This window comes from Sander vitreus, chromosome 6 (assembly GCF_031162955.1).
Source record: "Sander vitreus isolate 19-12246 chromosome 6, sanVit1, whole genome shotgun sequence".
Classification (NCBI taxonomy): Eukaryota; Metazoa; Chordata; class Actinopteri; order Perciformes; family Percidae; genus Sander; species Sander vitreus.
The window spans coordinates 14,903,920-14,926,019 of NC_135860.1; the positions used below are offsets into that span (position 1 = coordinate 14,903,920).

Consider the following 22,100-nt stretch of genomic DNA (forward strand, 5'->3'; position numbering starts at 1 on the left):
TTTGTTAACCCTGAGATGAGGGAAACTCTGGGTTTTCCGTTTTAGAAAGAGAGGTAACTTAACCTCAACTCAACCTTAGTTTCTTCTCTCTCATTTCCTCATTCATTCATTCAGTCTGTATCAGGCGCATTTTAATGCAGTTTGTTATCTGCATGAATAAAAACTTAATAGATAAAACTTATTGTTAGGCAGATTATACAAGTTTTTTTTTCTCAAACATGTCATGTCCTTTTGTCGACGATCCCGTTGATGAAAAAGCTGTATTACTTCACAGAGAGTTTACGTCGGGAGATGATATTGAGTCCCCACTAAATTTTTCATTTCCACATTTTTTCACAGTCATCAGATATGTAGATACCTTATCCGTCCTCATATCACTAACATCCACCATCGTGGACATGCTTTAACATCCCAGCAGATTCTTTGTGTCGCATTACTTTGCAAACGGCAGTTTTCTTTATAACAGTGTACCGGATCATACTGTAATAGTAAAGCCACTGTAGCCGTCAGAAAAGTGTGACTCACTCTGAAACGTTTTTTGTAGTTGTTCCCTGGACACAAACCAGTGAGCGCCATTATAAAAAAATAAATTATACATTATAGTTCTGTTAATGATCATGATGCTGCAGCCTCAGAATGGGATATAGTAGTAGGCCTATAGCTTACTTTTTCGCCCGCAGGATTGCACCCAAATGAAATTAGAATAATACAATTCCAGTTTTCACCAGTAATATATGTTAACTGTGATTAAATATGAAATTAATACACTGTTAATGCTTACGCATTGACTCGAGCAGCAACCAATTCTCTCTCTGTTGCAGCAGCAGCAGCTGCTGTCTTGCTTTTTTAACAAAATACATGTTCAAACTCGTTTGTGCGCATGAGTATTTCCACCGACCCGTTTGTTTGTGGTTGTTGCCATGGTGAATCGTAGTATTATGGCTCCATTCATACTGTCTTTTTATTGTGGTGGTGCACGCCCGTGAACCTACTCGGAGTTGATTGAACCAACTCATATCAGCTGTTCTGAAACCGAAAACTCACATCTCAGGGTAAATCAACTCAGAGTTCAGGGTTAGACTCAGAGTTTGTTAATCCTTCCTTAAACGGGCCCCAGACGCGAGCTTTTGTTTTGAAAAGTCAAAACTCGGGGACAGCACCAGCCGGGAGGGCATGAGACGGGATCGCATGAGACGGGAGCATAGACTGTATATTAATAATATATTATATTAGGCTATGTTATTAATAATAATATATTTAATATACAGTCTATGGACGGGAGGGCATGAGACGGGAGTTCTCGTTTTACTATGCAGCCATACCCGACTGGAGAACTTCCGTTGTGTAATCTGGGGCTTGTTGCACAAAAGTAGAAGGAAGAAATCCAGGATAAATGAAAAAGCGCAGCTTGACTTAGTGTGGTCCGCTCATCGCGGCTTAATCGGTTGCACGTTTGCCGAGCCAGGATGAGAAGGTGAAACTATGTCAAGCCAGGTGTAGATATCTGGGATAAGTGCACGTCCACGACTTTCTTAAATAGACCACGGTATCGATCACAGATTTACTGATGCAGAAATGGAGAAGACGCGTGCGGCATATGTTTAACCCGCTGAGCAGCAGTTGTTAATGGAAAATTACGAGGTGGTGAAACATTTAATATGCAAAAAGGGAAATAGGCTACGGCTCTTGTTATCAGACAGAGAGAAAAAGCCCAACAGACGATAGCGGACTGAATGCTTAAGGATTTAAAAAGATCTACTTACTAGTCACTCCACATTTTTACAAAGTTGTGCACTCTGTTTTAATTGCTTTTAATATGCTTGTTTTATGTGTTGGTTGTATTGCTGTATCTGTTTGTATGTGCTAAATGTGCTGGTTTTACTGTAAATTGTCTTTGAGTAGCCTGTAAAGCACTACATAAATAAACATTTTATTATTTTGCCTATTTTGCCTTAAAAGTGAGCAGAGGGAATTAATGTTCCTCGGGAAATTTGAGGAGAACATGACTGGACAAAAACTAGAAAATGAAGTAAGTGACTTCAAAACACATTGTAAGCATATCTGTAAAACAATATAGCCTATTATTCAGGGTTTTTTCCTCACTCCCAGATGCGTGACAGCACCAAAATAAAAAGATTAAGAAGCTTTGTGGCATTCCAACACATTCCCACTCACATTTCGTAAAACACGGACGTTTGGTCAGGTGCCATTGTCGTCGTTATTGACGCTAAAAGTCTCCTTTAGAGTCCGCTGCACGGTGTGGGAGGATCCCCCTGCCTCCCCCGCCTCTCCACGTTGCACTGGGCAAATTTCACTGGGAGAGCAGCGGAGGGAAAAGCCCCTTTCCTCCACATTGTCCCACTTTAGCTCCGGTGCCAGTGCAACCATTTCTTATCATGTAAAGAACTGCAATAGTAGGATTTACATCAAACTTGTGACAGCAATAGTGACAAGTAATGCATGTTAATACAAATAAAGCAAAACACATTCAGAAGACAACGGAATAACCGTTTATTTCGGATCAGAGCGGCAGCTGATTTAACACATGAGACTCCAGGATTAATCTTAGCCTGGCTGTTAGCCTGCTCTGGAGCAGGCTAGCTGCAAAGAATAAATGTCCATGGTTACTTGGCTGGGTTTAATTCAACCTGCTTTTGTGCAACCAAGTCAAAGCTAAATGCATCCAGGATAACTTGAATATCCCAGCTTAATCCCTTATCCTGGTTTTGTGCAACAGGCCCCTGGATGCTGCGTTTTTTTGTTGCATTTGTTTTCGGGGTTTGTGTCCTTCGTTTTTTTATTTGCAGCGCGTTTATGTATTTGGTTGTGTTGTGTGCATTTGCAGCGCGTTTGCTGAATGCTGCGCATGTGTTGTCAAATTAATGAAGTTGTTTTCTTAATTTGCTTGTGTTTTGTTAAGTTGCAGGGCGTTTGCCCCTGTCGGCCACCGTAATTAAAGCTAACAATACACTGGATTTATTATGTATCATAGTGCATCAAGTATACCTCTGAAACTGGGATCATCATCACAAATTAGCTATGTTCTACAGTTTGTGTATTTGAGCGCACTTGATAATTACTTTGATTGTCATGATGCAGCTTATCTTTGTTTTAACAGTTTGAGTTAATAATGGAATTGAAGTGCCTAAACAGAAAATATTGTATACACAGAGCTGTGCAGATTTGGTTTTTATTGTCACACGTTGGTTGCAAACACTAGGAATCTTATTTGCCCTGTTTCTACAAATGAAAGGAATTACTAATTATTTTGTAGAATATGCTTTGTATATGTGTTAAAACTATTCAATTTTGTTATGTTCTGTTATTGAACCATCACCTCATTTTAACGGGACAATCCAACAGATTGGAATCTCAACTTTATTTGTCAGAACAACTTTGCTACATTTCCAAAATCACATACATTTAGCAAATTTGCAATCATAAAAATGTATTTAAAATGTTTAAGCTATTTTTCATATTTAAAGAAGCACAATCCTATTTACATTTTGCCATTTCCAAAATCTTTGTCAACAATCACAGAGAGGAAAAAAAAATCAGTTTAAGGCTCATTTGTTTTACAGCAGTCATCCTAATACAAAGTCATATGAACTTCAGCCATCTTTATCTTGACAGACAGAAAACACAAATAAAAGGAAAGCTGTGTAGTGTGTAGGCACTATAAGGTGCAGTGACCAAATAAGTACAAACAACCCACAAACCAACAGTTTCAATTAATAGAAAAAGAATGTGCAACACCTCAATAGATTGGAAGGCAACCCTTAGTTTTCAGTAAGTTTCTATTTCAGTCGCAAATTAGAAGGTAGCAAAATGTGATCCAGATACACTACTGGTCAAAAGTTTGGGGTCACTTAGAAATTTCCATTCCACTCCATTATAGACAGAATACAAGCTGAGGCAGCAGTTTTCAGATTACATAATGTGCTTACATAATTGCAAAAGGGTTCTCAATGTTTTCTCCAATGTTAGCCTTTTAAAATGATATCAGATTAGTAAACAGAATGTGCCTTTGGAACATTGGATGAATGGTTGCTGCTAATGGGCAATGTAGATATTGCATTAAAGATCAGTCTCTTCTTTCTACAACAGTCGAGAACCCTTTTGCAATTATGTAAGCACATAATGTAATCTGAAAACTGCTGCCCTGATTAAAAAAAACAATGCAACTGATCTCAGCTGGTATTCTGTCTGGAATGGAGTGGAATGGGAATTTCTAAGTGACCCCAAACTGGTAGTGTATAGTGATGGCAAATGACCAGACTGTCAAAACCCACAACAGGTAGTCCTGTGACCTCAACACTACTTACGTTACCGTGTTCAAATAAACTTTTAGAGTCAGAGAGTAATGTAGGGAACGTCTAACCTATACCTGTGTGGCTCTTGGCACTGAAGCATATTACAATCTATTTTTAGTTCCCCACTATCAAAACTTGAATTACTTCTTTTTGTTGAGCATAATTTTGATCATATAAAAGGCCAAAGTAAAAAAACAACAACCAATAAGACATTTACTGATTTCTTAGGAAAACTATTTTTCAATTTCAGTCCAACGTAATAGTTGAGTACTGTTGTTGGATATTTCTGTAGATTTTCACTAATCTAAAACAAAGGCAAATCAATCCTATTTACCTTTTTCTTTTTCTATGGGTTTCATTGGAATGCCCTTTAGTATCACAGAAAAATCTAAGTTCAACAGGCAAAGCAGACAGAAGTTATTTTCTTCAACTGCACACCTCTGAATAGTCAGTGTCCGTTTGTCTGGGGGACACACATCATAAAAAAAAAGGTCTTGAGCCTTAGCATCAGCTTATCTTTAAGTTAAATGTGGATTAATACTGTCAGGATTTTAAATTAAACATTCAATATAATTTACACATGAATCAGAAAATGATATACTCAGAAAAGAACAATCTACACTAAAAGTCTTATCACTACAAGAATGTTAATAGACTTTTTAATGCCAAAGCCATTAGCTAACAGCAGTGCGGATTCTGTACCTTTGCATTGATCTGTGCTCAGAACAAACGGAGGGTTTGTGAACTGTGTGTGCAATAATGTGTTGGTGTGAGTACTTATAGCTGAGATGTGGTGGCCAGGTGGAGCATCTCATGCAAGGAGCTACAGAAGATGTTGAACAGTGACGCAGCATCTGTCTCATGGCAAGATTTCCATGCTGAAATGGACATCACAATCCTGGAAGAAAAAAATAACGTAGTGTGAATATGATTGCAGTTGCTTAAAAAACAAATGCAGGGACAGTATGCACAACTTCAAACTTTGATGTTGAAAAAAAAGAAAGAATTGCGGGCAATGTTTATCTCCTACGTAGGAGATTTTATCTTAGATTTTAGGGCATCCGTAGGTGTTCTGAAAATTCTTTCAAGAACTATAAAAAGCAGCTTTGATTTTGGCTTGACCAAAAGCCATTTTTGAATTTGTTTATTTGCACAATAAAATCAAGGCAACAGAAATACAACAAGAACATACAAAAAGATTGTAGGATTGCAGGTGAGCTTAAGAAAACCCCTAGGGGCTTATAGAAGCAATCTCACCTAAGGAAAAGAAAACAAATGTATAATGAGCAATTACAAGAGTCCTAAAATCTACAAATTGAACACAAGTAAGCACTGACTTTAAAAAACAAGCATAAGGTTGGCTACATAAAACAACAAAGGCATACAAATAAATAAGAATATAAATACAATGAGGATGTGTGGACTTGTGTGTGTATGTGTATATGTGTTTTAAATTCACCCTGTGTTTTTAAAGGGCTTGATCTGCCCAAAGGTTGTAACATTTTGTAGTTATTATTCAACTTCAGTTTTTAACACCGTTCACATAAATCATTTGGAGACAGTTGGAGCGAAACATTTTCAGAAGAAGAAACAGCATAATGGAAAACAGGCTTATGTCTTGTCTGCCCACCTGTCATCTCTGATGCGATAGAAAAAGCCATAGCCATGATGCACCATGGGAGCCACAGCCCCCAGAACTGTAGTGTAGCCCACCAGACTGGAAGACAGCACAAAGTTCCCACCACCACCACTGCAGACACAAACACAACTCAGTTACAGGCAGACAGAAAGACCTCCCAAACTCGTTTCAACTAATGCAATGTCTTGTGTCTGCTTGATCATTTCTGTATTGCAGTTCAGTTATCAAGCAGACCATTTATTAGAATGTCCATTATAATAGTAGTATCAGTACTAGTATCAATGGTATTTTTTAAACATTACTTACAATCTCAAATCGTTGTGCTTCTAAACCTGTTTTTCAACACACTGGTTGCCAGCAGTGATTCCTCAAATTTGGTTATTTAGCAGTTGAGGAAAAGAGCCAAGACTATCAAAGTGAACAGTAACAGTAAATGACCGTAAAATTCGAAAAATAAAATGTATTGAAAACTTAAACATAAATAGGACCTCTAAATAAAAAACAAATAGACATTTTGTGTCATAGTAGGAGATCGGTCATTAGTTTAATTCTTTCAGGTGAGCCAGTTGTGCACTTTGCTTACTAAGACATCGTTAATGTCATTAGTTACACCTGTGCTCTTTTTTACTAAATGAATTTTGGGGCAGGGTATAGTGAAGAGAGGGGTCATTAAAATCTGTAAATCAAAAGTAGTTTTACATGTGATTGTACACAACGATATAACGAGTGAAGACACACCGTTTCAAAAAAACAAATTAGCTTTACAGATAGTACCTCTTTGCATAAAGGGGATCCATGAAGAGATCTGGAGTGGGAAGTCCTTCCTCTTTGGCGATAAGATACAACCCAAGAAGATGCCTGTCAAAACCTGTCAACAATGTCACAAAATGACATGTATTACTATCAGAGACACAAAGGTCAGTGCCCCCCCCATTAACATCTAATATAAACAACATGTAACACTGAGCCATTCAAACGGTGATACAAACAGTGAAAATAATGACTGTTCTGGCACCAGTTGAACATTCTGTTGCTATAGCAACCCTTACTGAAACAAAGTTCCATAACGCTCACTGACATATAAAAGATAACACTGTCAAGCCGGCTACACATGATCCGCGGTAAAACCGCAAGGTAGCGTGCAGAGCAGAGAGGTAAAGTGCAGCGCAGGTATACGTCGTCATTGCTTCTGTAATCGGTTGCGCCTTGAAAAAGGTCAGCAGCAACAAGGTCAAAGTTGAAATAATTTGAACTTTGAGCGCAGCGCTCGGCGGCAATTCCGAGCGGTGCGTGACGCCAAGGGTAGCGATTCATCCGAGTTGTCTCCACCGCTCTCTTCCCATAGGAAAACAATGGCACAGCCAGCGCAGAGCACTTTTCCCCGTGGTTCATGTGTAGGCAGCTTTACGTTAACATTGTAACTGACATTATAACAACCTACTGTTTAGTAAAAAGAAAAAGAAAAAAAAAGGGTGGTCTGACTACTGAACAGTAATATAAATATCAAGGAATTACATGTACGCATGAACTAACCTTTTCCTTCCTGGGCTTCACCCATCAGTTTGTTGTGTTTATTGAAGGCCAGCAGCATGGCTTTCCTCTTGACATCAGCCTGACAGAAAAATGTGGATGTACCACGTCAACAGCTACCACCTACTTCCTCTTTGTGATTTTGCCACAGTGCAGGGTTTCAGACATGCACACACTCACATCACACGTGGGGTCCACCATGGCTTTACACCAGTTCACAGCCTCCTGGGTGCAGGGGCGCATCGTCTCTGTCCTGCCGTGGTAGAACTTGCGAGTCATTGCTGTCTCATAACAACTTCCTGGCCTGTCAGGGGTAAGAAAAGACATTTAGGGCCATTTACTTTATAGAATTTAAACATAAGTGAAGGTATGATCCCATTTTTAACCAGTCCATACCTCTTGTGCATTTTCTGGTAGGTCAACTGCATTGCTAGTTGAACAAAGGTGTCTGGATGCAGCTTCTTCTGTTTGATGGCTGCTTTTCCAAATGCCGTGAAGGCGTAACACACAATCTGCAGGTCCTGTGCCTGTAAAACCAGCAACAGAGTGGACACCCACGAGCTGTGACTATGGACAAGTCCTTTTGCTTCTTAGGCTTAGGCTTCTTCTTCTGTAGTTTGGTGTTTAACGCTGGCTTACCGACACAAGGTATTGCTGTTTGGCGTGGGTGATGTCACTTTGGACTTTTTCGTCAACAGTAAACACCAGCTCCTCAGGACGGGGTACGGCTCTGACTGCGTCTGAGCCCTAAAAAGTAGACATCACTGTGTGAAAAGTGGACGGATACATTTATATTGAACTTACAAAAACAATTTAAATGCATTTACAGAATAAAGTAATAGTCAATGTTTACCTTCCATTTGCCTGTTGTAACTTTAATTTGCTGGTCCAGATACCAACACATAGACACCAGTACCATGGCATCATATGGTGCATGCTGCAAAACAATATTATAAAACAATATATAAACTATTATTTTTATCCCCTTAAAAATGATGTTTTGAATTTTAGAATGATTTGCTTTTGGACAGGAACTATGTAAGATGAGCAGCATCTAAAAATGTGTCATATAAGCTTTCACAGCGTTTCTCAAAACTCCTCTAGCATTACACACAGATACAAACTCACGTCACAAGTGGATCCAAAAGTGCCATCTGCAAACGCGAGTGAATTGTACGATTTGTCACCCCAGCGGATGGTGGTGTTGCCTGTAAGGGCTTCCAGGGTCAACTGTGTTCATATTTTCAAAGTAAAAACAATCAGACACAACTATTTTCTTTATTAAATTATTTTATATTTTCTGACATTAAGTCATTAGATAACTTTGTGCAGTCCATACATTTGTGTAGTTCTCTGGAGTGGAGTAGGGTTTTGTTTCATCCAGAGATATGACAAACAGGCTGCTCTGGATGATCTCCAGGATGGTGTTATTGTGTGGATCAATGTTTATTAGATATTCCCTGGCCTGCAGAGAAAGTAAACCGATAAATGCGGACAGTACTGATCCTCAACTTTTTCACAAATGTGATGCATAATCGGTTTTAGATCTTATCCACAAGATACACCAAAGTCCAAACGTGAGCACTCCTACCTGTGCCCAACGAGTCCTCTCCTCTGAGGTGAGAGCAGCCACTCCGTCTCCCTCTGGTTCTCCCTCACAGCACTCTTTCACATAGCTCAGCTGCCTACAGGTTAACACACAAAATATGTATGCAGGTATAACCGGCATACATAATATAACAGGCATACCGGCCAAAGTATGAAAGAATTATGGCAAACCAGTGGGGACGATATCACCTAGAATTATTTACTACCATTTTATGAATTCTTCATTACTTCCCAGCGGTATAACATTCATTTCAAATAATATAATTCATTAATTAATTAAATGAATGTGACCTGGACCCAGATAAGCAGTAGAAAATGGAAAGATGGATTAACTAATGGAAAAAAGTTAACTGATTTAGGTTAATCTAAGTTTTTGCTAAAATTAACATTGACTCATTGCCCTGTTCTTTTTGTAATAAAATAATTTGAAACATCTGGTGTTATTCCCATCAGTCATATTCTGTGGTGCTGTGATGCCACAGTAGATCTATATAAAAAGGGTATTTTTTTTTACTTGATTATTTCTAAGGACAGTTTGGACGCTGTGCATCATTATTAATGTGGTTAAAATATGTTCTTGCATCTCTTCATCACATTTCTCTCTCTCTTCCCTGTTGAGAGGAGCTAAGACGTGCGAAGAGCCGCGTAACCCAAATGGAGAGCACCCCTTCTCTGCCCCCCAAAGATACTTTGGGGCGTTAGCGCCCTCTTTGGGCTAATAGGTGGAATGCAATTATTTAAAACTCAGTGGTAAAAAAAAAAGAATTTAGAATGTTCCTCCATGTTTTCAAAAGTTCAATTAACAGTGTCAGCAGAAGTTGGTTCATGGCCTCAACCTCCAGCCAGAAGTTTGTTCTCTTAGATACTAGGTTAAATATTTGGGTTTATTTTTTGAGTGGTGTGTGTACCTGGGTGTGTAATCACTACCTGAGTAGTTCTGGAGGAGTGAGAATTTGTCCATCACAGACTGCGTCAAATGTGAAGATCCGTCCGCGACAAATCACTACCAAATGGGAGGGGCACGGACCCTCACTCTCTGTGGCACAGCACAAAATGCACATACACAACAATAATACGTAAGCTGAGAAACTGTGCTAAAGCGTATGCAGGTGTGTCTGAAAGTTAGCAATAAGAGCCAAGTTTATTCTACCTGTTTTGAAGTAGTTACGAATAGTGTCCTTCTTTACTCCAGGTACTTTGCAGGTGCAGAACAGCATTCTGAACTGGTCCATATCTAATGGTATTTTGCCAGCTTTCTGAGGATGCAGCCTCTCCCTAAAACACGCAAGTGGAAGAAAAAAAAACAACAAATTACATATATACCTGACTTCAAATAAAAAGAAAAAGCAACTTCTTGCGAACCACAACAACCCAGATTGTAAAGATCTTTGTGAACATGTCTTACGTGCGGATCAGGTTCCAGTACTGTAGTGTATGCCATATCGTAATACTGGCCCTCTGCAGTTGAGTTCCCTCTTCAGCAGGCCAGCAGTGCTCCAGGTAGGGCCCCGGACCGGCAAAGTTCACATTCAGCTGAGAGGGAATACGGACCTCCAGATACGCAGCGTCTAACCACCATTCTTCCAGCTAAGGACCCAACAGCTAAATAAAACATCCATGACTGAAGAGAACATCTGTAAAACCAAAAACAACACAATTACACACCCAGTTCCTCTTTGTCCTGGCTCTCTGCAGTAGTTTCTGGTGCAGCTCTTTGCCAACACCTGCTTGAAATTTGCTCACAATGTCCGCTGTAGCCTTAAACTCTTTCTCAGATGCAAATGGATGAACTGATGGAAAACATGACAATGCAAAATTAGTCAAGTAAGACCAACCTCTTCTACTGTAAAAACTGTGAAACATGCAAACACCATTAACACACTTGATGTTATAATAGAGAGTAGAGTTAAAGACCTACTGAATTTGACATATGGTTAAAGGTCCCATATTACGCTCATTTTCAGGTTCATACTTGTATTTTGGGTTTCTTCTAGAACATGTTTATGTGCTTTAATGTGCTTAAACATTATTTTTCTCATACTGTCCGTCTACATAAAGCTGTATTCAGCCTCTGTTTGAAACACTGTTTTAGCACATGTCTCTTTAAGCCACCCTCCTGAAAAGCCTAGTCTGCTCTGATTGGTCAGCGATTTCCGGGTCTTCCAATTCTGCCCTCTCTACACCATCACTGCAGCTGGGGAATAACTGTAATGGCACTTTCTACATATATATAGTATAGTTGTGACATCAAACCATACGGAAGTCCTGACTTTTAAGGCATTGTTTGAGTACAAGCTTCTCTGTGGATTGAGCGTTAATACTTTTACCGAATTTATGATTTAAAAAAACATGCAAATCACTCTTTTTACAATATGGGACCTTTAATAGAAATTACAACACCTCTAACTACAGTGTTCTGGGAAGAATAATTGTTGCACCTATGCAAAGATAAATCCAGAGAGTTCATATTTTAAATTTGCATGGTGAATGTTAACAAAACCTGAAACAGAGGAACTCGTGACATGGAAGGTTGTTCAAAGTTACTATCCCACCTGCATCCAGGTACTTCGAAAGGCTCGTCTCTAGTAATGGGACAGGCAGGGATGGCAGGCTGCTTTGGTACTGGAAGGTCCTCTCTGGCAGAGACTCTGACAAATTGTTATCCATGTTTTCTCCCTGAAAGGAATTCAGACTGGATCCACAAAACAAACATCTGTAATAGTCTTGTCCTAATTTAAATGTTTCAGATTTTATATACAGAAAATTAAAAACCTACATTCCCAAAATCAGCCAGTCCAGCTTATATGCAATGGTTTATTCTGAACAGTGAGACTAATTTCCCTTTAAAAATAACATTTAGAATAATTACTGTACAAGTGAGATTTTAGTGCTTCTTTAATATTTTTATGGAAAATGAATGCGTTTTTGTTCCCAATAACTTCAATGGAATGTGACCTAGCTACTCAAACGTAACACGAAAATGTATCACTACATAGAACACACCACTGGAGTACGCATGAACTTTACTACAAGTTTTTTTTAAGTGGATTTGGCCATGAATTGACTAACTGTTCCTGGGTACGGTACACACTGTTCACAATAATCACACAAATTGGACTTTGGGGTCAAGTGTACTAAGATCCAGGCCCAGGTCCCTGATGTGAAAGCCCCTGTACTGCATTATATTCCATTATATTATATTTTGAATCGTCACCTGCTTCCTGAATTTTGTGTTTTCCATCAATTAAATAAAGATGTTTCCACAATAAATTGGTGCATAAAAATGCATCAGAATTGAAAAAAAGTGTTTAATGCTCACTTTTGGTGGACCCAGAGACCCCCGCTTAAGTGTCCACCAAAAGTGAATAATTTAAGTAATTTATCAAGCAAAAATGCCATTTGGAGTTCCAGCTACCCAAACGTGATTAGTTGCTGATTTTCTTTGTTTTACATCTCTGTAAATATAATACTTTTTGGTTTTGGACTGTTTGTTGAACAAAACAAGCAAATAAGACTTCACCTCGGCTTCTGTGGGGCATTTATCCCCATTTTCTGACATATTATAGACTAATCAATCGACTTATCAAAAGATAACAATTGATCTATTTTGAAATATAATATAGATTAATCTATATTGAAATACCTGTTAGTTTTAACTCAAATGTCAAGCATAGCCACATATGCAGCTAGTGCAAACAGTAACTAATGCTACCCAATCTGACCCCATGACAGGTGTACACAATAACGTTAGACACTTGAGCTTTGACCAGTCTGTTTAGCATTAACGTTACCCAAAATGAAGTGCCTTTTTCTTACAGCTGTAATAACGTATCCCACAGTTCTGTTGTGGAATATAAGCCGCAACGTTAGTTTTAAAGTGATGCTAGGCTGTGTTATTATCTGCATGTTAATTCATAAACTCCTTTTACGACCAAACGACTCGATAAAAGTTGTAAGTGAAACCTGGCTTTCAGCGCCCAATTAAATAGAATTGCAGACTACTAGCTAACCGGGCTTGTTGAAAGCAGAAACAAAACAGCTAATGTTATTAACGTTACGTATACAGCTTATGTTACTCTCTTCTGCGGTTAATGGCTAAGGTAACGATAATGCTGTCAACAACGTTTGTCATGTAGGTTAAACTTGATTTAAAACCTTTTTTCAAACACGGTGCTTCTGTCTGCTCACCTTCTTCAGGATGGGTTGACTTTAGCTTACTGCATCCACGCACAGCATAAATATAATAAGTCAACTGGAGAGGTTTAGTGTGTTGCTGTGCGCAGAGCGTATATAGCGGTCCCCGTAACCTTTACCCCACTGAACTGTCCCGGTGCCTACCCGGAAGATCGTACTGCGCATGCCTGGGGCGACCTACATTTTATCAGTGAAATAATCAGTAGTGAAAATGAGTTTGCATTCTGCAGAGAAGTGGATTGATTTAGAGGCTGTGGTAACAACCAAACCACCAGAATAAGGGCAATGAAACTTGAAACAAAACCACAAAGTACAAAATGTATAATTATTATAAAATATTAATGAAAATAAGGTATTTTTGGTATGGCTCTGTTTTTGCATGGTTTGGACTACACCCAATCAAGTGGACTCCTTAAGGATAGATTCAAAGGTCTATTTTAAATATATATATTTTAAAACAATGCTATGCCCATATATAGAAACTGATTTCTGTAATTATTCCTCCTGTTCATACAATCAATTAAGAGATTAATGTCTAATATGCTTTAAATGTACAGTAAGTGATGGGGAACAAATGCTACAGTCCTGGCTTGTTCTGAGCAAAAAATACACTCAGTTGTCAGTTTATAAGGTATACCCCTAGCTAAACCTAATGCAGTCTAATACAACAGTCCTGCAACAAATCATTGTTGCAGGACTGTTGTATTAGACTGCATTAGGTTTAGTTAGGGGTATACCTAATGTTCCGTTTTTTGTTAAAACGGTTTCAGAAAGGTGTTGATTCAACTGTAGGCTATGGTCATTTTGGAGAATGCAATTTGTGTTGCTGTTGAATTGTATTACGTCAAACTGTCAGGTATTTCTATTATTTGGACCACCCCATTTATACATAAATGAGGTAGGGCTAAATAACAACAAAAAACAAAAACAGTGCATAAAGATTTTATTTTCACATTTGACAGCATTTAGTATGTCCTGTTAAGATTCAAGCTACATATGTAGGATTCAAGCTACATTTCAAAGTGCACATGTAAACAGTAGCCTATATAAGAACTACATAAATTAGATTAAAAAGGCAATTAGAAAATGTAATATTTCTAATCTTAAAGGATGCATATAAGTTGTTCAATTAATAATCTATGTAAAAAAGACAATCCATGAAAAGAAATCACAGCAAATTTTAAAGTACACTTCATCCTGCATAAGTATGGTCTCTGAAAGCAAAAGGCTATCGAGACAGCACCATTGTTTTAGTTGTTGAGTTAGTAGACTGTTGTCGTTATTGCATTAATTCTCTCTCTTTAGTTCATTGCAAGCCTTACAAGCCATATTTACTGATGACTTCCTTTGCAAGTGTAATGTATGCTGACATGGCACTGTCCTTGGACATTCCTGAAAAAAGTGTGTATATACAAAATATTTGGATTAAAAAACACGAAGTACCAATAAGTTGCTGTTTTACAAGCATTTTTTTAAACTTGTTACCTTTCCTGGATTTCCAGGCGTCCCACTTGGCTTTTCCTTTAAAGTCCATCACTGGTCTATCTACAATTGTGACAGCACACAGGGAAGAGGGCATGTTTAGAATTCAGGTAACATTGCATGGAAGTGATTCTGTTTTTTCTTCAGCAAGTCATACCGCTGTTAATGTCTCCTACGATTGCCTGCTTATAAAGGCCATACAGGTCCAGCAGCTCCTGGTCCGTAGGCCTCGTCTTCACCTTCTTCACATCCTCTGCCATCTTCTCAAACTCTGCCTGCAGATAATTAATGATCCGAAAAGAAGTCACTCTGTACTGCCAATACATTATTCAAAACTAACCGAAGAACATTGTTCAAAACTAAGCTGTTATGTTTGTGCAGGGTAAGGAGTAATAATATAGTTATTCTGCTCTTTGCCCAGTCTGACAGATGAATCACTCTAAAGTATTTGGTGCAGCTGCACAGTGTATAGTAAACGCAGACAATATGAATGTGCATATTAATCAGGTACAAACAACACTAAATCTGAGCGTAGTATTCTAGTCATGGTGCAGAGTCCAGGGGACCTATTGTTGCACAAGTTGGAGATAAACAATGGGCTTTTATTCAAGACTCTAGTGCTTTTGTTCCTACTTAAATAGTGTGCTTTACAAAGGATCTAGGACATTGCACAACAGACAATTATAGACCATAGGAAACCTGAAAACCCTTTAACTCTCAGTGTAGGAATTTAGATGCTCCAGAAATCAGTTTAAATGCAATAAAGATTAACCCTAACTTTTAGTCAAAATGGGCATTACATAACTCAAATATTTTTCATCTTCTCAATCTGCTTGCAATAAGTTAACTGTAGTTGTCAGTCGACCACAGAGCCAAAGGATAAAAAATGTTTAGTCACGCTTTGCTTACATTTACTCATCCCACACTGTTAAAGATGGATCACACCACATATAAGCTGCATGTAGATGGCGTAAACACCCTGCCGCTACAACCGTTATTCATTTCATAGCGATAATGTGTTAGGCCTACTAAAATGAAGACAAAAGCAGTAATTATTTTACCTGAGGAGACATTTTCGCAGATGTAGCCACGTTATTCGGATGAATGTATTTCTTCTGTCGGCTGGACGGCTCCGCGCAGCTGTAACTACAACACAGCTGATCGATGCAATATAATCTGCCGAATCTGCAAGGAGAGGCCTGCAGAGGAGGGACTAGAGCTGCTGAGAGCTGCTGAGGAGCTGATTGGCACACACACACACACACACACACACACACACACACACACACACACACACACACACACACACACACACACACACACAGTTATAATGTATGGGGAATTAAAATAGCCTACTGTTTTTATGCAATATAACATATTTCAGTGGGACTACATTTATCTTTTTTAATAAATTATTTGTTATAAAGTACCCAACAGTAGTTACAATAAGCAAAACATCAACCAACCACAACAGTAAAATGCTACTTACCCATGAAATCATCACTAGGCTAATAGCTAATAATAATATTATTATAATGATGATGGTTATAATGAATAGATTTTGTGCATAATGAGTAGTCTACTTCCACTTTTGATACAATAAGTAAATATTCTACTTATAGTTAGGCTATATAGTTTAACTTAAGTAAAATTATGAACACAGAACTGAAAATTGAGTATTTTTAGGCTACATTGTGGTATGGTATAGTTATTTAGAGGAATAACGTTACAAGATAGATATTTTCAAAGTTCATGTTTGGATCAAATTAAACAATTAATTTCAACTTTAATTTGGTTTAAGAAACTTTTTTTAAACACGTTGTATGTTTTCGGTGACTCCTTTATAATTTGTGGCACACATGCACCATGAATGTCTCACTGCCAGTTAAACGCTGGTCGGCGCTGTGGGCCGCTCCTTCCCCCACTTTTTTCTCTTCTTTGTTTTTTTTAAATAAAGTTATTTCAATTCAAAAAAAATGGCAGCGCCCTGTGGTCCACCCGTGTTGTTGGACTAGCTAATAATGTGAACGGAGCACCAATTTAAAAAGAAAAGAAAAAGGAAAGTCATTTTGCTGTATTAAAAATCAGGTAAAGTAACTCTTGTTCGTCAGGTATGTCGTTGACTGGCATAGTGTTGATGCCGTTGTCAGAACAGTTAACAGTAAAACTGCTCTGCCCATCAGACAGCCAGACTATCTAACTTGTGTTTGTTTTCCCCTTCAGAGAAATAATCATTAAACTCTAGTTAAAATATTGCATGGAATCATCGATAATAACACCATAAACAATTCCACAATATCATCTAAGTGCTACATTATTTCTTTATTATTATTATTATTAGCCTATTTGTACCCAGCTCAAACCTGGATATCAGGGCCCGGTTGATTCTGCTATAAGTAACGTTATTTGTAAATCTACACACAAACATTTTGATAGGGATCCCTTAAATCTGGTCAGTAAAAAGTTATTTGTATTGTTTGGCCTTTTTGTCGTCATTTGTTTGTATTTATAATATTTTTAATATGTTATTTAGTTTTATTACAGTTTTATATTAGTTTTTATAAATCGCTATTATGTGTACCTATCAGTATCCCCTTTACGTTATACAACGTATACAAATACATATTAGGTTTTGAGTGGGACATTTTACAGTGGAAATATAAACTTGACAAGCTATATAACAGACACGGTTTCTAATTATCTTTGACATTTCTATAATTTCCTCTTACGACTATATATCTATATATATATATATATATATATATATATGTATATGTGTATGTGTGTGTGTGTGTGTTTTTCTCGTTTACTTCAGGTTTTCTTGTCTTAATTTCAGAGGAGGTATGGCCACTGCAGGAAAGCCAGGTAAAAAGGAAATCAAAAAGTATATTCCAGTCAAGACCTCCTTCACTTCACCATTCAGTCCAAAATGGGGCCAACTTCCTCAAGAAGACATGCATTTCATCCTGAAAACCCTGATGGACAAGCTGGGTTCCACGGGTCTTGAGAAAAAAGAGGTGAAAGTGTTTCGCCCGGGGAGGAAAAAGAATGACCAGAAACCTTCTGCCACATCAGAAGTTGTTCCCCAGGTGAGCCAGGATGGACAGGTGCAGGATTCTCCCAAAAACGGCTGGACAGATGTGTCAACTAGGAGACAACTGGCCATTGGCATCAACGAGGTCACCAAAGCTCTGGAGAGGAACGAGCTCAGACTGGTGCTTGTGTGCAAGTCTGTCAAGCCGAAACACATGACGGATCACCTGATAGCGCTGAGCGCAACCAGAGGTGTGCCGGCCTGCCAGGTGCCTCGTCTGAGCCAGAGTGTGTCGGAGCCGCTGGGGCTGAAAAGTGTCCTCGCTCTGGGATTCAGACAGTGTGCCTCCAAAGATGACGAGGTGTTCGCTGACACTGTTGATGCCATTACACCCAGAGTGCCCCCACTGGATGTTGCATGGCTACAAGGTGCAGCACCCAGAGTAACACCCAAAGACCCCGTTGACATGGAAGAGGAGGAGGAAGATGGTGAAAAGAAGGGCCAGAAAAGAAAACTTGAGAGTGAATCTGAGGTTGTCACAGAATCTGCCTCTTCCTGCACTCTGCAGCCTCTCAAAGTGAAAAAAATAGTTGCTAACCCTGCAAAGAAAAGAAAAAAGGTTAAGTCACAGCCAGTCAAATGAAACAGAGACTCTGCCTAGATCTTAAAAGGATCATTCCTATGTTTTTGCATGTTTTTAGCCCACTGGTTTACAAAGATTTTTTTTTTGTGGCTTTTGACAACCTAAAAAGAGTCTTCTTATGATCCTTTGTCACATGTTATTGCCTCAGTGTGGACATGAGAGTATATATATATTTTTTCTTCTCAGGTTGATCACTTTAAGGACTTTTACAGGCCTAAAGAGTTGAAAATAAATTGTATTTCACCTCCTGACCCTCAAGTTTGGATCCCCTGTTTTAGCTCATTCACATAAACTTAGCATATCACAGTTTTTAGTTTTGTGACTGCATTTTTTCTTGCTTTAGATAGATGGATAGGTACGTATTTCATTAGAGTGAACTAGAGCTGAAACACCTAATCAATTAGTCGATCAACAGAAGATTCTCTGGTTTAAGCTTCTTCAATGTGAGGATCTGCTGCTTTTATTTTGAAAGTGTATTGAATATCTTTGGGGGTTTGGACTGTCGTTCATACAAAACAAGCAGTTTTAAGACGTCACCTTAGGTTTATTACACAAATTCTCTTATTTCATTGACAAAACTATCAAGAAGGTAATGGGCAGAATATAATTGTTAGTTGCAGCCCTACATTTAACACCATGTCAACTTTCATTTTTGTCAGTTATGTTAGTATTGCATGGTAAAGCAGTTGACTGGCTTTCAAAGTCAAACAACGCATTAAAACAGAAAAATATGAATTTGATTCTTTTAAAAATAGAAGCAGACATCATTTGTTGGAAATGGGCCACCTTTGTAAAGCAAGTAAGTCTGTTCTAATACTCCATTAAAATGAATGGAAACCAGTAGCTGTAGTAGAAAAAACACCAATTCGTATGGTTTTGAGGATGGCTTGCATGACTTAGAATAACTTGGTTAAAAATGTTAAGGACCCTGGTATGATCCTTTAAATTGACTATTTTAGTAAGATTTCATTGGCCAGAAACAGGCACAAAATGGGACCTTTAAATTGATGTTTTTGCGCTTCTAAATTAAACCTACTCAACTGTGTGTGAGTTGATATATTTTTCATGTTCTTCGGCAAATATGACAATATAACAAACATCTCAGAGCCCACCCTGTTAACGTTTTTGGGCTGAGTCCGTTTAACAGTTTTCACAGTTAAAACTGAATATGCATAAAGAAAAACGACTTTGTATTTCCGTTGCCCGTCATGTTAAGAAGTGCATTACTCATGTCCCTTTTTAAAGTGAGTTTATTCAATCAAATATCCATGCTGGTATAGCCGACGTGTGTGTTGAAACAGATTGTTATTTGCATGGGGGTCATGTCTAAATGATGCTGGTACAAGTTCCTCAGCCTTTTCACAGCTTCACAATGGATTTGATTAAAAATATTGTTCTTCGGTTAGAGAAAGCTGTACGTCGTTTCAAAAGTACACCCTACCCACCCCAAAATCTTAATAAAAAAAAAAAAAGATCTTTTAAATAAGGCAGGTACTTCATGTTGAGTTCTCACTAAAGGTTGTGACTAGTAACATCAATGCTAAAAATCATCACAGCAGCAAAACTGACATGCTCAAAGTTCATTCAGCTACAGGCAACACATCTCTGACACAACCAACATCCATGAGGCACACCGACTCAATAACCCGGTGTCAGTGTTAAATGAATGCCTGTAACATTGGTATATGTCAATATAACTTGTTTAACCTCCAAATGGTAAAGTTAAGCCCTGAAACACTCACTGTCCATTAGTTGTCCTTTTCTTGCTAATATATAAAGGGATAAGAAGAAAATGATATCACATACAGAAAAAGTAACAACAAAAATGGCAGCAGCCTTTACCTCTTAAGTTATGCAGAGCCACATGAACAGGAGCATCATACACAAAGTAACAAACTCAGAGCAAGAAAGACAATTTGAAAACATGTTTAACCTTTGAGTACACCAGCAGCTCCTCCACAGAACAAGTGGTCTGACAAGATATTCATCGCTCAGTTGAACACAGGAAAATGCCAAATACTCCAAACCCTCAAAAATGTGTTTTGAAGTTGCCAATTTGACTGGAAAGTTTGAGGAAATACTAGAAAGAAAAAGAACAGGAATGATGTCTTAAGACATTTTGCAAAGTACAATTATAAATATCAGAATTGTTTAGCTGCACGACACGCTAAAAAAAATGACCCACAGTATATTTTTCACACACACAAATACAGTACCATTTCCATTAAAAAAAACAACTAAATCCAGAGAAGTCAATAAAAATGGACCCCCACAAACAGGAAAAGCTCAAATTTCCAAATGTTGCAGTTACAGATACAGGCTTTTGTTTATTCAGCCACTGTGCTCTAAATACATGCTGTTAAATTATTCCCCAGACATTTTGAACGTTCTCTTTTTGATTAACAGAGTTCAATTAAGAACATGTTTAACATGAAGGTTATGTATGTATTAATAAGGGAAATGTTTCAGTGTTGTACTTCTGGCCACTCTGCTGTTTTACACGGGGCATCACTGCTTTGCAACCAGCTAGTGACAGTAAAGCCTGTTTTGCAGTTCTGCGGAGGCTCCACGCAGAGCTTTCGCTGTAGCCTACGTAAGTGTCCTGATGTTTATACTTGGGCGCTGGTGTGTGCTTCGAGCCGGTCTGTGTGTGTGTGTGTGTGTGTGTGTGTGTGTGTGTGTGTGTGTGTGTGTGTGTGTGTGGGGGGGGGGTGTTAGAGCGAGGGAGAAGTGAGAGAGTGACGGCGATTAGCTCCGGAGCGAGTGCTGACTCTAGAGTCATAGTGAGAGAAACAAAGTGTCTCCCCTGTGTTTTCTGACCAAGGTGGGAAATCTGGAGCAGGAAACGTTAACCCTCTCCTTGATTTCATGTATTTTATATTATTCATGTTTATGGAGAAGGAGAACCAGGAAATGAGTCAGGGGAAATGCAACGCTACCAAGCCACGGCCGAGCGACATGTAGTTACATTTTTCGAGAGGCGCACGTCAGGCTACAGCATACGGTCCAGCGTAGACGCAGAGGGGTCTGTGGGGGTACGCCGTCGATTCTACGCACAACCATAAAACGGCCTTAAGAAGTCATTGTTTCTCTTGTGAGTCACAATGACTAAACAAAACAAAACTGACCTTGGCTGCTTTAAATGAGACTTAACTGAGCACATTACTCTTTTAAGGTTAAGTAAGCCATTTTTACACTATAAAACAGTTTCTAGACTATTTTGAGATATTGTTTTTGTACAAAATCTAAATCAAATCCACTCTGAATATAGTTTAATTGGTATTTGTTGTTTTCCAGCCTTTGATGCTGTAATTCTCACTGCCCTGCTTATGCACTCAGCATGTCATCTTTACTTTTTTGGGCTACTGTAACTTTTGCCTCTTATTTGACAGCCTTGCTAATTACACAACAACCCATTTACATGCAGATAACCCTGAGCTGCATGAGCGTATCAGTGGATATAACCAAACAACATGTGGTTCAGATGTTCTCTTAAAAATCTACTCTAGAAGCAGGTTCATAACGTGAAAATAGCTCACATCCTTTGTACAAACCAAGGTTGTTTAGTTTGTACCGCAACCCATTTTGAAATCTGACCCTTTAAATAAAAAAGGGACCCTTTGCTTGTTTAGGAACTCAGAAATTGTGCTTCATTGA

The 22,100-nt window shown here is 38.5% G+C and overlaps 3 protein-coding genes across 6 annotated transcripts; 1 reads left to right on the forward strand and 2 right to left on the reverse strand.

The window, feature by feature from the left end:
* Positions 1–3,360: 3,360 nt before the first annotated feature.
* crot (carnitine O-octanoyltransferase) lies at positions 3,361–13,417 on the reverse strand. 2 transcript variants are annotated; one of them, XM_078252953.1, is made up of 17 exons: positions 13,279–13,417; positions 11,643–11,782; positions 10,756–10,880; positions 10,496–10,677; positions 10,241–10,365; positions 10,018–10,126; positions 9,074–9,167; positions 8,822–8,947; positions 8,611–8,712; positions 8,336–8,419; positions 8,122–8,229; positions 7,879–8,009; positions 7,663–7,786; positions 7,486–7,564; positions 6,727–6,820; positions 5,944–6,063; positions 3,361–5,211 (listed from the first exon to the last, which is right to left on the reverse strand). In XM_078252953.1, the coding sequence occupies exons 2-17, from the start codon at positions 11,755–11,757 to the stop codon at positions 5,091–5,093; spliced, it is 1,839 nt and encodes a 612-aa protein (XP_078109079.1). In that variant the 5' UTR covers positions 11,758–11,782; positions 13,279–13,417; the 3' UTR covers positions 3,361–5,090. The 2 variants fall into 2 exon arrangements, with proteins under 2 accessions (XP_078109079.1, XP_078109080.1); XM_078252954.1 differs by lacking the exon at positions 5,944–6,063.
* Positions 13,418–14,518: 1,101 nt separating this feature from the next.
* acbd7 (acyl-CoA binding domain containing 7) lies at positions 14,519–15,839 on the reverse strand. The gene is made up of 4 exons (XM_078252955.1): positions 15,828–15,839; positions 14,924–15,041; positions 14,770–14,829; positions 14,519–14,676 (listed from the first exon to the last, which is right to left on the reverse strand). Exons 1-4 carry the CDS (start codon positions 15,837–15,839, stop codon positions 14,603–14,605), a joined length of 264 nt encoding a protein of 87 aa, XP_078109081.1. The 3' UTR covers positions 14,519–14,602.
* A 903-nt stretch (positions 15,840–16,742) lies between these two features.
* On the forward strand, positions 16,743–20,164 carry rpp38 (ribonuclease P/MRP 38 subunit). 3 transcript variants are annotated; one of them, XM_078252958.1, is made up of 2 exons: positions 16,743–16,854; positions 17,582–20,164. In XM_078252958.1, exon 2 carries the CDS (start codon positions 17,610–17,612, stop codon positions 18,441–18,443), a length of 834 nt encoding a protein of 277 aa, XP_078109084.1. In that variant the 5' UTR covers positions 16,743–16,854; positions 17,582–17,609; the 3' UTR covers positions 18,444–20,164. The 3 variants fall into 3 exon arrangements, with proteins under 3 accessions (XP_078109084.1, XP_078109083.1, XP_078109086.1); XM_078252957.1 differs by having other exon boundaries at positions 17,603–20,164; XM_078252960.1 differs by having other exon boundaries at positions 17,608–20,164.
* The last annotated feature ends 1,936 nt before the right edge of the window (positions 20,165–22,100 follow it).